This window comes from Colletotrichum higginsianum, chromosome 1, assembly GCF_001672515.1.
Source record: "Colletotrichum higginsianum IMI 349063 chromosome 1, whole genome shotgun sequence".
Lineage (NCBI taxonomy): Eukaryota > Fungi > Ascomycota > Sordariomycetes > Glomerellales > Glomerellaceae > Colletotrichum > Colletotrichum higginsianum.
In genome coordinates this window covers 5556502-5568355 of record NC_030954.1, presented here as the reverse complement: position 1 = coordinate 5568355, position 11854 = coordinate 5556502, and the positions used below count along the sequence as shown (strand labels likewise).

Genomic DNA, 11854 nt, shown 5'->3' with positions numbered 1-11854 from the left:
AGAGTGGCTTTGGGAGTCTCTGCAACTTCACTTATAAGGATGTGGGCAGAACGCAAAAGAGACCAGATTCGGGAAAATGAAGCAGCTTCCAAGACCAAGAGCCATCCGCAAAACTCGTTGCAAACATTCCTTTCTCGTACTATCACCATCTTTGAACCCTCACTCAACATGCGTTTCTCGTGGCTCGTCCTGGCTCCTCTCGCCTCGGCACTCATCCTGCCAGCGACTCCTTCGCCCACGCCGCCGACTCTGCCCGGGACGTTGGACAGACGACAAGACACGACGGTCTCCTCCGCAGCATCAGCCGTCCCGACGGGCAACTTCATCACGACCAAGCACATCATCATCCCCGGCGTGACCAACAGTCACGTCAACATCCCCGCCAAGACTATCGACCTCGCCCTTCCGACGTGCATCCAGACCATCGAGCCGGACGCCAACGGCTACGTCCCGCCCGGCGAGTGCGGCGCCATCTGGAACTACTATCCCAGCTTCGCGGCGGCCATGGTGTTCGCGGTGCTCTTTGGCGCCCTGACAGCCATTCACGTATGGCAGGCCGCCAGGCACAAGAAGGTCCGTATGTCTCGACGGGTCCCTCCCATCTGCGCGATGCACGGGAGAAAAAGGGAAAGAAAACACTGACCGGAACTTCAGAGATGGTGCTGGGTTATTATCATGGCGGGCATCTGGGAGACGCTGGCATTCGTCTTCCGGGCCGCGAGCAGCAGGGACCAGCAAAGTGACGGTCTCTACCTCGTCTTCCAGATCTTCATCCTGCTGGCGCCCATCTGTGAGTTGAATGCCGTTGCTTGAACCCCACTGGTGAACACACTAACACATCAAATCCAAAAGGGGTCAACGCGTTCGCGTACATGACCCTCGGCCGCATGATCTACTTCTTCCACCCGTCGCGTTCCCTCCTGCACATCCCGGCCTCGACCTTTGCCGCCCTCTTCGTGGCCCTCGACATCGTATCCTTCGCCATCCAGCTCGCCGGCGGCTCCATGGCGGGACCGACGACACCGCCGGCGGAGCAGATGAAGGCCATCCACATCTACATGGGCGGCATCGCCCTCCAGGAGTTCTTCATCCTCATCTTCGTCGGCCTGGCGCTGAAGTTCCAGTTCGAGCTGCGCAGGATGGACGGGCTCGTCGGGGCGCCGCCGCCGCGGCGCTCGTGGAAGCCGCTCGTGTGGGCGCTGTATGTGTCCCTGGGGATGATCACCGTCCGGATCATCTACCGCCTCATCGAGTTCTCGTCCGGCCACGGCCTCGAAAACGCCCTCATCACCCACGAGGCGTACTTTTACGCCTTGGAAGCCCTGCCGATGCTCCTCGCCATCGCCGTGTTTAACGTGGTGCATCCTGCGGCTTTCATGAACGGCCCGGGCTCGGACATGCCCGGGCTCGTCTCGACGATCAAGAGCCATTTTGCGAAGAACAGAGGGAGGATCCCGTTGAAGGAGAACGTGGAGGAGCAGGAGCTCACTAGAAGGAGGTTCCCGAGTCCTTGAGCACTCTGATAGGGAATGTGAGTCCGACATCTTGGGGAGACAGGGATGAGTTCTGCTCTCGCATCTGCTTTCTGCGGGTTGCCATTGTATATTCTAAACATATTTATGGCTCAGTTTATTCTGTGTTGTTATTGTCCTGTGGACTATTTGGTGGTACGTTTCACTGCATGATAAGAACACGACGTGCAGGTGGCGCAGCATAAACGACCGCAGCCACATGTCTCATTTTTGCCAGTTCGGCCGCTTATATCAGTATTTTGACAGCTTTGCTTATCCCTATTGCCAGTGTTCCTGTCTAATTTTTTTTCTTTCTCTTATTGTCCCATGGCGCACATAATTCTTGTAAGCAACGATCTCCTCAGGATTACGATTTCATGCAGCATCGCCACTGATCAGTGACTCACAACCTACTTCACACTTAAAATCCCAACTCAAAACAACCGTCACTGTGGCGTCTTAAACTACAAGATTACCCAGAGAGCACAATGCCGAAAGGAAGAGTGTGCATCCAGATGTCCGGCGCCCCGGGCTCCGGTAAAAGCACGACGGCGAAAGCTCTCGCCGGGCCCCTCGACGCCGTGATTCTCGACTTGGACGTCATCAAAACATCGCTGCTGGACAAGAACGTTCCTTTCCTTCAGGCGGCGACGCTCTCCTACTCCATCTTATGGGCCCTTTCCGGCGACGTCCTCAAGCAGGGCCGGAACCTCATCATCGACTGCACTTGCAACTACGAGGAAGTCATCAACCGGGGAAGGACATTGGCCGCAGAGAACGGCTTTGAGTATTGGTACGTCGAGTGCAGGCCCGAGGTCGACATGCGGGTTTTGGACGAGAGGCTGCGTAGCCGACAGTCGATGAGAAGCCAGCGGACGGGTGTGAATCGACCACCGATCGATGCGGGGATTTCTCAAGATGCCGGACAGCAGGAGTCCTTGTTTCGGGGATGGATCGAGAGCCCGTACCGGCCGAAGAACAACGTCATTGTTGTCGATTCCTCACAAAGCTGTGAGCTGTGCCGAGACCAAATCATGGAAGTAATGGAGATAAAGTGGCACAAGTCACGGTATGAAAGGTAGCGATATATCATGCGGAAAGCTAAGAGTAATTTCAGCGTAGTGCCATCGTTGGACCTCTCGGTGCTTCATTATAGATCACTAAACTCGGCCCATTCTATATGCTGTATCTGAACTGTCTATCCTGCTTGTCCGTCATATCGCTATCAGGGGCGCCGCCGGCATCCAACGTGACCTCATCATGGCCGCTTCCCGAAGACTGTGCACCAGAGAGGTCGGCATCTCTCTTGGAGTTGTCTCTCGAGCATAGATACCGATACACGATAATCTCCACAAAGAGCAGACACCAGGTGACGATGGCCGTGACGACGCCGTTGAAGTACCGCGGCTTCTCGGTCCAGAGCTGCGGGGCACCGATGCACCCCGCGCAGTAGCCGACGAAGAACATGGCATTGACGATGGCGCGCTTGGTGTTGCCCTTGACGTTGGACGCGGTGAGGGACAGGAGGATGGACCAGACTGCGGTGATGCACGACGACTAGACTTGGGGTCAGAAAGACGCGGTGTGTTTTCTTCGGAACGGACGTGGCAAACTCACGATCCAAGAGGCCGCTATCATGCCCCATCCGGAGTTGGTGGAGAGCTTCATGAGGAGCACGTTGCCCGCCAGAGGTGGTAGGATAAGGACCAATGCTACGAGGGTTCTGTTCTTGGGGAACAGCATGCAGCCGCAGACGCCGATCCAGAGCATCCCGATTTGGACGGCGCCTTTTTATGCGGGTTAGTCAAGATACGAGGTTGGAGGTAGAAGTAGAGGTTGGAGGAGCCAGGGCTTACCCGAAGGAGCTGTGTAGAGCATTGTTTCGTACTTATCGTAGCCGATGTTGTTGATGACGAGTGATGCGAACTGAAGAGGACCAGGTTAGCCCAGCAGGGAAGAAGGCCACGCGGAAGGAATACTCACCGTCAGGACCGGAGACTGCATCGTCACCAGGACGCCGAACCAGAACACGAACCAGGTCTTGATGTCCAGGGCGGCCTCCTTGAGCTGCGACACGGAGAAGGAGGTCTTGTCGCCGCCCTCGCGGTCCTTGGCCATCCGCAGTGAGAGGACCTGCTTCTGGCGGGCCGTCAGGAACCAGGCATCCTTGGGGCCGTTGGGCATGAAGAGGTAGAACATGACGCCGGCGGCCGACGTGACGGCGCCGCAGACGAGAAAGAGCGTCCGCCACGGCGCGAGGGCGAGGGCGGTGTTCTTGGCGATGCCGTACATGAGCAGCGAGCCGCAGATCTGGGCCACGCCGTTCATGGTGATCCACAGCCTGGCATCGTGTCAGCCTTGCGCAGTTGTGTGTGTGCGCGGTTGGGTAATGTGCTACGAATAGACCAGAATGATGTGCTTACGCTGTTCGGAGGGCGTGCTCGTTGCTGCGATACCAGATGCTGGTGATGGTGATGAAGGCCGGGGACACGGCTCCCTCGGCGAACCCCAGGAGGAAGCGGACGGTGGCGAAGCCGGCGTAGTTGGTTGGCGCAGCAAGGCACATGCAAATGATGCCCCAGATGACACTGAAGCCGGGAGGGGTGGTCAGTCAGATGTGCTGACGCTTGGTTGTGGTATGTGGTAGAGGCCGTAAAGGCTGGGGCTTACACCGTGATTCCAACGAATTTGGTGAGATGGAACCTGCTCATCAGGTAGATGAAGGGGTACTCGGACACCAGTTGACCTGCAATTCTTTAGTCCTGACTTTTTTCTAGAGCCATCAGAGTTACTGACCAACGTAAAAAATGGACGAACACCAAGAGTATTGAGTGCTGGTCAAGTTGAGATCCGTAATCAGGCCGAAGACCTATTCTCCTCGTCAGGAACCACACGCTCTCTCACAGCTTTGCCCGCCGGGAACAGAGGAACCCACGCTCGCGTAGCTCAGACTCTGTTTGTCGAGGTACTGTAAAAAGAAGACGAAGCACATCTTGCCTGCTTGTTAGCCCATCTATTCATATAGTCCATCGAGCTCCCGAGAATGATGTCGTTTTCCGTACCATGGGCATGATGGCAAGGTCGATCTTGCGCAGCACCTCCTTCTCCTCCTCGGGGGTATAGCCATCTGCCATGTCGACAATCTGTCCATTCTTGTCCTCCAGGCCTTCTTGTGGATGGTCGTCGTCTCGTTGCTTGGTCATCGTGTCAGCGTCGCCGGATTGATTCATCATGCCACTGGATCACGGGCTCTCATCGACTCGATCCTCTTGTCAATCTATCTTCCATCAAGGGGGGAGCCTCTCTCTACACCGTCGAAGAAGAGAAGAAATGCCGGTTTTAAGAACCCAGCGAGCTGGCCGTATCCACACACCACGCGCCCATGTTGGACTATCAACCCGGGGTTGCACTCCTGTTCCCCGCACGCAAAAGGCATATCAAGATGATCCCCAACGCTTACTGCGATAGGCCACGAGGACGGATGATAGCGGTGATATGGAGGTGGGGGAGGTCCAGGTTTCCGATGGCGGAGTTGCGTTTGGGACAGATACCCGATGCCGGCGTCGGCAACATGGCTCTGCGCGGCCAGTTTTCCGGTGATAGGGCGGGAGAGGGGACATGCATCCGATGCTTTCCGTCGAGACACACATCTTCACGGGATCCTGGCGGCAGATGATTGAGTCTTGGAGTGACGTACTGCTCGATGATGAATTCTATCGGTTAGAAAGTCAACTTTCAAGAGACATCACATAACATCCAGCAACCTGTTGCACTACATCGACTTTACCTGAAGCTCCCCCCAACCCGTCCATTATCTCTTCTCTTTTTTTTTCTTCTTTACTTGCAACAATCTCAAGTCTTTTCCTGGGAGACTTCGTACACACAGTCAGATAAAGCATCAAGATGGTCACCGAAGCAGACCTCAAGCCCTGGCTGCGCGCCCCAGTCCGGCGATACATCCTCACCAACGCCACCGTCGTCGATGTCACGGACGGCTCCCTCCGCCCCAACGCAGCGGTCCAGATCAAGGATGGCCTCATCGACGCCATCATCGACAGCACAGACTCGGCGGTCAGGTCTGCCCAGCAACAGGGCTTCGAGGTGATCGACTGCGCAGGCAAGTTCATCTGCCCGGGCCTCATCGACGCCCACGTCCACCTCGTCGCTGTGCCGGGCTTCGGCGACCTCTCCAAGGCCTTTGGCAACGCCAACGACGTCTCGCTCCTCCGGCAGCCGTACGTGTGCGCGCAGATGCTCCACCGGGGCTTCACGAGCGTGCGGGACTGCGGCGGCGCGCAGCAGGCGCTGAAGGAGGCCGTCGACGACGGCGTCTTCCCCGGCCCGAGGCTCTTCATCGCGGGCCACGCGCTGTCGCAGGCCGGCGGCCACGGCGACATCCGCGGCGTGCACGACCACAGCGAGTGCTGCGGCGGCTCGACCAACGGCCTCGGCAGGCTGTGCAACGGCGTGCCCGAGTGCATGACGGCGGTGCGGGAGGAGATCCGCGGCGGCGCCGACTTCATCAAGATCATGGGCTCCGGCGGCGTGTCGACGCCGACGGACAGGATCGACCACCTGCAGTTCACCGGCGCCGAGATCCGGGCCATGGTCGAGTGCGCCGCCAACGCGGGCACGTACGTCACGGCCCACGCCTACACGACCAGGGCCATCCGGCACTGCATCGACAACGGCGTCCGGGGCATCGAGCACGGCAACTTTGTCGACGCACCCACGGCCAAGGTGATGGCCGAGAGGGGGGTCTACCTGACGCCGACGCTCATCACGTACGCCCAGATGGCCTCGCCCAAGTGGAAGGGCTACCTGCCGCCCGAGTCCATGTCCAAGAACGAGGAGGTGCTCCACGCGGGCCTCGTCGCTCTGAAGACGGCGTACGACGCCGGCGTCACCATCTGCTTCGGCACCGACCTCCTCGGGCCGCTCGGCGCGGCGCAGTCCTTCGAGTTCACGCTGCGAGGAAGGGCGCTGCCGTCGCTCGCGGTCCTGCAGAGTGCCACCATCCACCCGGCCAAGATGGTCGGCAGGGAGGATTCGCTGGGCCAGGTCCGGGTGGGATTCGTGGCGGACCTCGTCATCACCGATGCCAACCCGGCCGAGGACGTGTCCATCTTGGACGACCCGGAGGCTCACGTCCTCGGGGTCATCAAGGAGGGGCGGGTTTACAAGAGCCGCTGGGACGGCATGGTTGAGGATGCTGCCGTGCCGGTCAGAATCAAGCCGGCGTTATAGCTTGTGAGACGGAAATATTAATACAAATATGCAAATGCAACAAGGAAGACCAAGGGGGGGTCAAACCCCAGCTGCCTTGCTGCCAGCAGCTAAGACATGCTCGTGAAGTCTAGGACATCCATGCCAGTTAGTCCCATCAGGTACGTTTGGTCATCGTTCCAAGCAAGTGAGGGCATCCAGGCATCTTCAGAAGCCGGCATGTCCATCGAACCCTGGCCACCATGAGGAACCTCTGGATCATTCATCGGCAGAAGTCTGGATGCCGACATTTCTTGGAGCTGAAGGGCCGCCTCTTCCTCCCATGGAGAGGGTTGCAGGGCAGGCGGCCACGATGATACGCCCACGACATTGATCGTCGACTCATCTGCCTGTTCCAAGTCGGGCTCGGACTCGTCACCTGAGGAGTCGTGAATGGTAGCATTCTCCGTGCTGGCAAGCCACTCCGCCCAGCATCCATAGCCGTCTCCCCCTTTCGCCGAGCCAGCAGAGTCGGTTCCACGGTCCCGTGGCGCGTCCACCAGCTTGCGTCTCGCTTCATCCGTGATGGACTGCAGAGCCTCGACGAACCGCACGCCCATCCTCGCCGTGGCGTTCCCGCCGCAGGCCATCCGGCGGAGGCAGTCCAACCCGAAACCCACGCGGCCCTCGTACCCGGCGTCGCGGTCCAGGATGCCGGCGAGCAGCACGATGATGGTGGCGATGCTGCAGCCCTGGAAGTCGGTGAAGGAGAAGCGCGCCATGTTGCCGCCGCGGCAGAGGCCGTCGAAGAGGTCGAGCATCTTCTTGGCTGCTCTGACACACGCGTCGGACGAGCTCTGGATGCTCTGGCTGATGGCCTGGGGCTCGTCGCCGGGGCGGAACGCTGCGCGCAGACGTGCTCGCACGACGGTGACGACGGACACCTTGCCCATGTCTATCCAGGCGAAGTAGTAATTGAGGTGGAGGTGGAAGACGGCCCGGTAGCTGGAGGACTTGGGGTTGATATTCCGGAGGTCGAGAGAGGGCGGCAGGTCCTTTTTCCACGCCTTGAGCGAGATCTTGGTGTCTTGTAGAGTTCGGGGCAGATCTGAGTCGGGTAGAGGCTGCTGGTTGGTACTTGACCACGCGCTGAAGGGGTGTTTTGTCAGAACATAACCCAGAAGCAAGAACACGTAGCTTTTACTCGGTGAGAGGAGCGACTTACCCGGGCTGTGAGAGCTTGTCTATGATGAGGACAAAGCTCGCGTTGGCGATCTGGTGCTGGACGTTATCAAACCTCTGGACTTTGTCCCGCGATGTTGGTCGAGGGAGGCGGGCTGAGATGATGTCCTGGCGGATGGATCGTGGTCGGTTGAGCTTGATGGTGACGGTCCTGGAATTTGGGAACTGTCAGCTTGGGTATCAAGCGAGAGCCATGCGCGCCGTTATGAGCAGAACCCACCTTTCCAAGGAGTAAATAGACCACCAAAGCCTCCTTCGGGCCTCCTTCTCCTCGGAGCTCAGCGCTGGATCGTCGGGCTCTTGATGGAGTCCGATCGAGAGCGCTTTCCGCAGGGCTAGGCCCATGTAAACATACGAGGCGCTGATGGCGCTGGCCGGCATGAGATAAACGCCAAGGATGAAGGTCGCCTGGACTGATCTGATGCACGACCGGTCGATGAGGTCTGGTATCAGGATGCGCGCCTGGTCGTAGAAGACGCGGCCCGGGTCAAAGTTGTGACGAGCGGCCGCGTTCTCGTCGCGCGAGTCTTCTGGCCGAGCCATAGCCGTCCACTGGCTACCCAGAGCGAACACCGCCAAGGCAAGACACACAAAGCCGGTGTCAAGTCGTAGAGGCGATGCCTCACACGTGTAGAATTGGTCGAGTTCGGCGGTGAACTGTGCCTGGTCAAGGTAGAAAAAGACATCTGTACCGTAGGCGATGCACACGGAGACGAGGAAGTCGGCCACTTCCCGCGGTGGGAAGCCCTTGACAGCCTTCCTGACGCGTCGAAGCTCGGCCGTGTCAGGCGAAGCTGGACGAGATGGGCGTGTCTGCAGTCTCGTCATGTCTTGCTCATCTGGTCCGGGTTGAGAGTCCAGGCAGAAGGCGTCTCGTAGCCGGGAGAGAAAGCGAGGCCACATGAAGGCCTCGGAGGGCACGCTGGCTGCTGGCGAGCAGTCGTCGTCCAAGCTGCCGTTTGTCCTTCTCTCGGGGGAAATCGCAACACTGTTTTCCGGCTTCGTCGAGGACGTCGATGCCGTGATGGTCGCTGCTGACCCGGAGACTTCCTCTTCGCCATCGCGCTCACGATCGAACCGGCACGGATGGGAACCCTCGGTGCACCGTACGCAGATACCGGAAGCCGTCTCGACGCATCTGTTCTTGCGCGCCTTGCACCGGTCGCACGCGCGCGACGCCCGTTTCCGGACCGCGTCGGGGACTCTACGCCGCCGCCGCCGGCGCTCGGCTGGAGACTCCATTGGCGGCGGTATGAGCGGTTCCATGGGAACGTATCGGCATGTTCGCGATGTGAGCCGTGTGTTGTATATTTTGGCTGATGTGCGATATCCTGTGCGGATGGAATGGTGTCGGAGGGATGTGTTTGGGCTGTGGTGTCGAGGGAGAGTTTCCCGAGGAAGAGTATGTTAAAGACTCTCCGCACTTCGGACGGCGCGCTGTCGATAAGGAGCGGAAGTGGACCGTTGGACAGGGTTGGCGAGCCAGCAGCTGTCACTGACGACGCATCACCAGAATAGCTGACTCGAGAAACGAGCATGATGGCCGGGGAAACGAAGACATCAATATTGAACCCAGAGCATTGTGTCCGAACCTAGAGGACTCTGTTCTGTCTTTGCCGCACCTTGTCCGGCCTTGATTGTTCCCGAGTTCCCATGTTCCAATATCACAGTGTCCCAGTATCCAAGCATTCCTCATGTTGTCATGTTCCCGTCTTCCTATTCCACTCTTCCACTCTTCCACTCTTCCACTCTTCCACTCTTCCACTCTTCCACTCTTCCACTCTTCCACTCTTCCACTCTTCCACTCTTCCACTCTTCCACTCTTCCAACCTTCTTCATGTGCATCCACACATCCACCTATTGACACAACGGGCGGACTGCTGCATAGGCAGAGTGGCCTGATTCGATCATTGGGAGTTTCCCCTTGGTCACCCACAACAACCCTCCAGCCAATGCCCAAGTCTCAGACTCTTGCTTGTGCAATCGTTATTCGTACCGGTTCTGTCCAGTGTCTCGTCAGCATGCCGTTATGTCTTAGCAAGAGGGGGTGTGGAACCATACCTTATCCCATCATTCAAACTGCGGTCTCGGAAAGACAACATGGGATATATTGTTTTCAAAGTTCGTTCGCGTTCTGGCGTGGATTCCGACTCAAGAGACATCTGGTATCGACAGAACACCACGGACCACAGTCATGTTTTGTGTTTGAAGGTCTTCGCGAGTCGAAGCTGAAGGAAGTTCCAACTTATCATGGGGAGGTCCTGCTCAACCCATTCAACGCTGCTGTTGCTGGAAGAGATGGCGAAAACTCGAGTAATGAAGACAACCACAACCGCAACTACCATTCTCGTCTTCAATCTTCAGTTGATCGGGGCCATATGAATGAAAGAACACCACCTGGGTTCCTGGCTGGTGGTGTCTTTGGAGAGTCAGCAAGGGGTAAGAGGCGAAGGGAAGCGATGCGGCGAAACAGTCTGAACTTACTCTGACATTGTGTTTGAACAAGACCCCGATCTCAATGGCAAAATCCCTCTTGACCTCCACTTGAAATCCCTGAACTGACATTTGGTGAGAGTGCCCCGGCAGAGTCCAGCCTCTTCTCCTCGAGGCCAGAACCGGCCCCATGGTTGTACAGGACCGTTCCTGTACCCAGTCTGCCAATCGTCGACAAAGCACTCCCACCTTTTTGAAACCATTCTGTGCGAAGAAAACAAGTCGGGAAACACTCCAATCAGGAAGCATCTCCCAACCAGTTTGAACCGGAGAACAAAAGGCCATCCATGACTGCCACGCATCACCCACCATGCCCTCGAGTCCGAACTGGTTCGGCTGGAGTGGCTGGCACGGCGGGTGACACGGCCGTTCCTGTCCGTGAAGGTGATCTCGAGCAATCTCCCAAGAGCACTCGACTCTCAAACCCTCGGATCGGGAAGTCAGTTGACAAGCTTTCGTCGACGCCGAATACGGAACTGGTACTTCAGATTCAGCATCTCAGCACACTTGGAGGAGCCGGTGCCCACAAGCTTCTTCGGAGTACATACGCGGAGTACATACGAAATGGACAGAGTTCCAAGCGTAGCAGAAGCAGTCGGCTCTCTCTGACAGCTGCATATGTGGAGGGAAGTCGACGTAGAAGCCTCATGTAGGCGCCATGGAAGCACCATGGTCCATACATGCGACCGCCCGTTCCCCATCCCCGTCACCCACCACGCCCTCGAGTCCGAACAATGTCGGCTGGAGTGGCTGGCGTGGCGAGTGACGTGGCCGTTCTTGCGAGCGAGGTCGACCTCCGGTTTGCATCGTTTTGTGGCGGATGCAGGCACACCATAGACGCGGTGTCCAATCCCCCCATCACCACCATACATCACCCACCACGCCCTCGAGTCCGAGAAATCTCGGCTGGAGTGGCTGGCGCGGCGGGTGATGCAGCCGATCATCATGTTGGAGATGGATCAGGGGGCGGGAACCCAGTGTCTGCGTCATGGAAGCACCATGTCGCATTCACCGGGTTGTGGATGAGTGTGACAGTTCTGCAGCGGCGGACAGTGTTGTCGGTGTATAGAGGGAGGTACTTGTTGGCCGTCATTGAGACAGGCATCCATTGTAGGTAATTGGATTACCATTGGCGTCGATTGTGCTGACGTAGGAGTCGGTGTCGCCATTGAAACCACCTTCATGGGAGATGGAAGCACCATACCGCAACAAAGGAGTCTATCCGAGCATTGCTACTTGACCAGAAAGCCCATCTCGGAGTGTCTTGTCGACTTCTTCATCCTCCTCAATCACCCAAGGGCAGTCCACGGTGCTAGTTGCAGAAGCACCAACAACCAGCACCATGGATGTGCTTGATTTTCAAGCCCTTCGGAGAATGCTGTGCTGGTTGAGGAAGCACCAAC

The 11854-nt window shown here is 57.7% G+C and overlaps 6 protein-coding genes across 6 annotated transcripts; 4 read left to right on the top strand and 2 right to left on the bottom strand.

Annotated features, from left to right (window-relative positions):
- Positions 1 to 168: 168 nt before the first annotated feature.
- CH63R_01643 (RTA1 domain-containing protein) lies at positions 169 to 1514 on the top strand (the record flags this gene model as incomplete). Its single annotated transcript, XM_018296618.1, has 3 exons — positions 169 to 573; positions 655 to 790; positions 853 to 1514. The coding sequence occupies 3 exons, from the start codon at positions 169 to 171 to the stop codon at positions 1512 to 1514; spliced, it is 1203 nt and encodes a 400-aa protein (XP_018164980.1).
- A 485-nt stretch (positions 1515 to 1999) lies between these two features.
- On the top strand, positions 2000 to 2667 carry CH63R_01642 (ATP-binding protein; the record flags this gene model as incomplete). Its single annotated transcript, XM_018296617.1, has 2 exons — positions 2000 to 2580; positions 2634 to 2667. 2 exons carry the CDS (start codon positions 2000 to 2002, stop codon positions 2665 to 2667), a joined length of 615 nt encoding a protein of 204 aa, XP_018164979.1.
- A 20-nt stretch (positions 2668 to 2687) lies between these two features.
- CH63R_01641 (Major facilitator superfamily transporter) lies at positions 2688 to 4744 on the bottom strand (the record flags this gene model as incomplete). The annotated part of the gene is made up of 9 exons (XM_018296616.1): positions 2688 to 3068; positions 3129 to 3298; positions 3368 to 3437; positions 3495 to 3852; positions 3935 to 4099; positions 4182 to 4257; positions 4308 to 4380; positions 4447 to 4479; positions 4574 to 4744. 9 exons carry the CDS (start codon positions 4742 to 4744, stop codon positions 2688 to 2690), a joined length of 1497 nt encoding a protein of 498 aa, XP_018164978.1.
- Positions 4745 to 5414: 670 nt separating this feature from the next.
- CH63R_01640 (Amidohydrolase) lies at positions 5415 to 6758 on the top strand (the record flags this gene model as incomplete). Its single annotated transcript, XM_018296615.1, has 1 exon — positions 5415 to 6758. The coding sequence occupies one exon, from the start codon at positions 5415 to 5417 to the stop codon at positions 6756 to 6758; it is 1344 nt and encodes a 447-aa protein (XP_018164977.1).
- An 89-nt stretch (positions 6759 to 6847) lies between these two features.
- CH63R_01639 (Thiamine repressible genes regulatory protein thi1) lies at positions 6848 to 9224 on the bottom strand (the record flags this gene model as incomplete). Its single annotated transcript, XM_018296614.1, has 3 exons — positions 6848 to 7865; positions 7942 to 8109; positions 8179 to 9224. The coding sequence occupies 3 exons, from the start codon at positions 9222 to 9224 to the stop codon at positions 6848 to 6850; spliced, it is 2232 nt and encodes a 743-aa protein (XP_018164976.1).
- An 834-nt stretch (positions 9225 to 10058) lies between these two features.
- On the top strand, positions 10059 to 11104 carry CH63R_01638 (uncharacterized protein; the record flags this gene model as incomplete). Its single annotated transcript, XM_018296613.1, has 3 exons — positions 10059 to 10079; positions 10151 to 10397; positions 10698 to 11104. The coding sequence occupies 3 exons, from the start codon at positions 10059 to 10061 to the stop codon at positions 11102 to 11104; spliced, it is 675 nt and encodes a 224-aa protein (XP_018164975.1).
- Between the last annotated feature and the right edge of the window lie 750 nt (positions 11105 to 11854).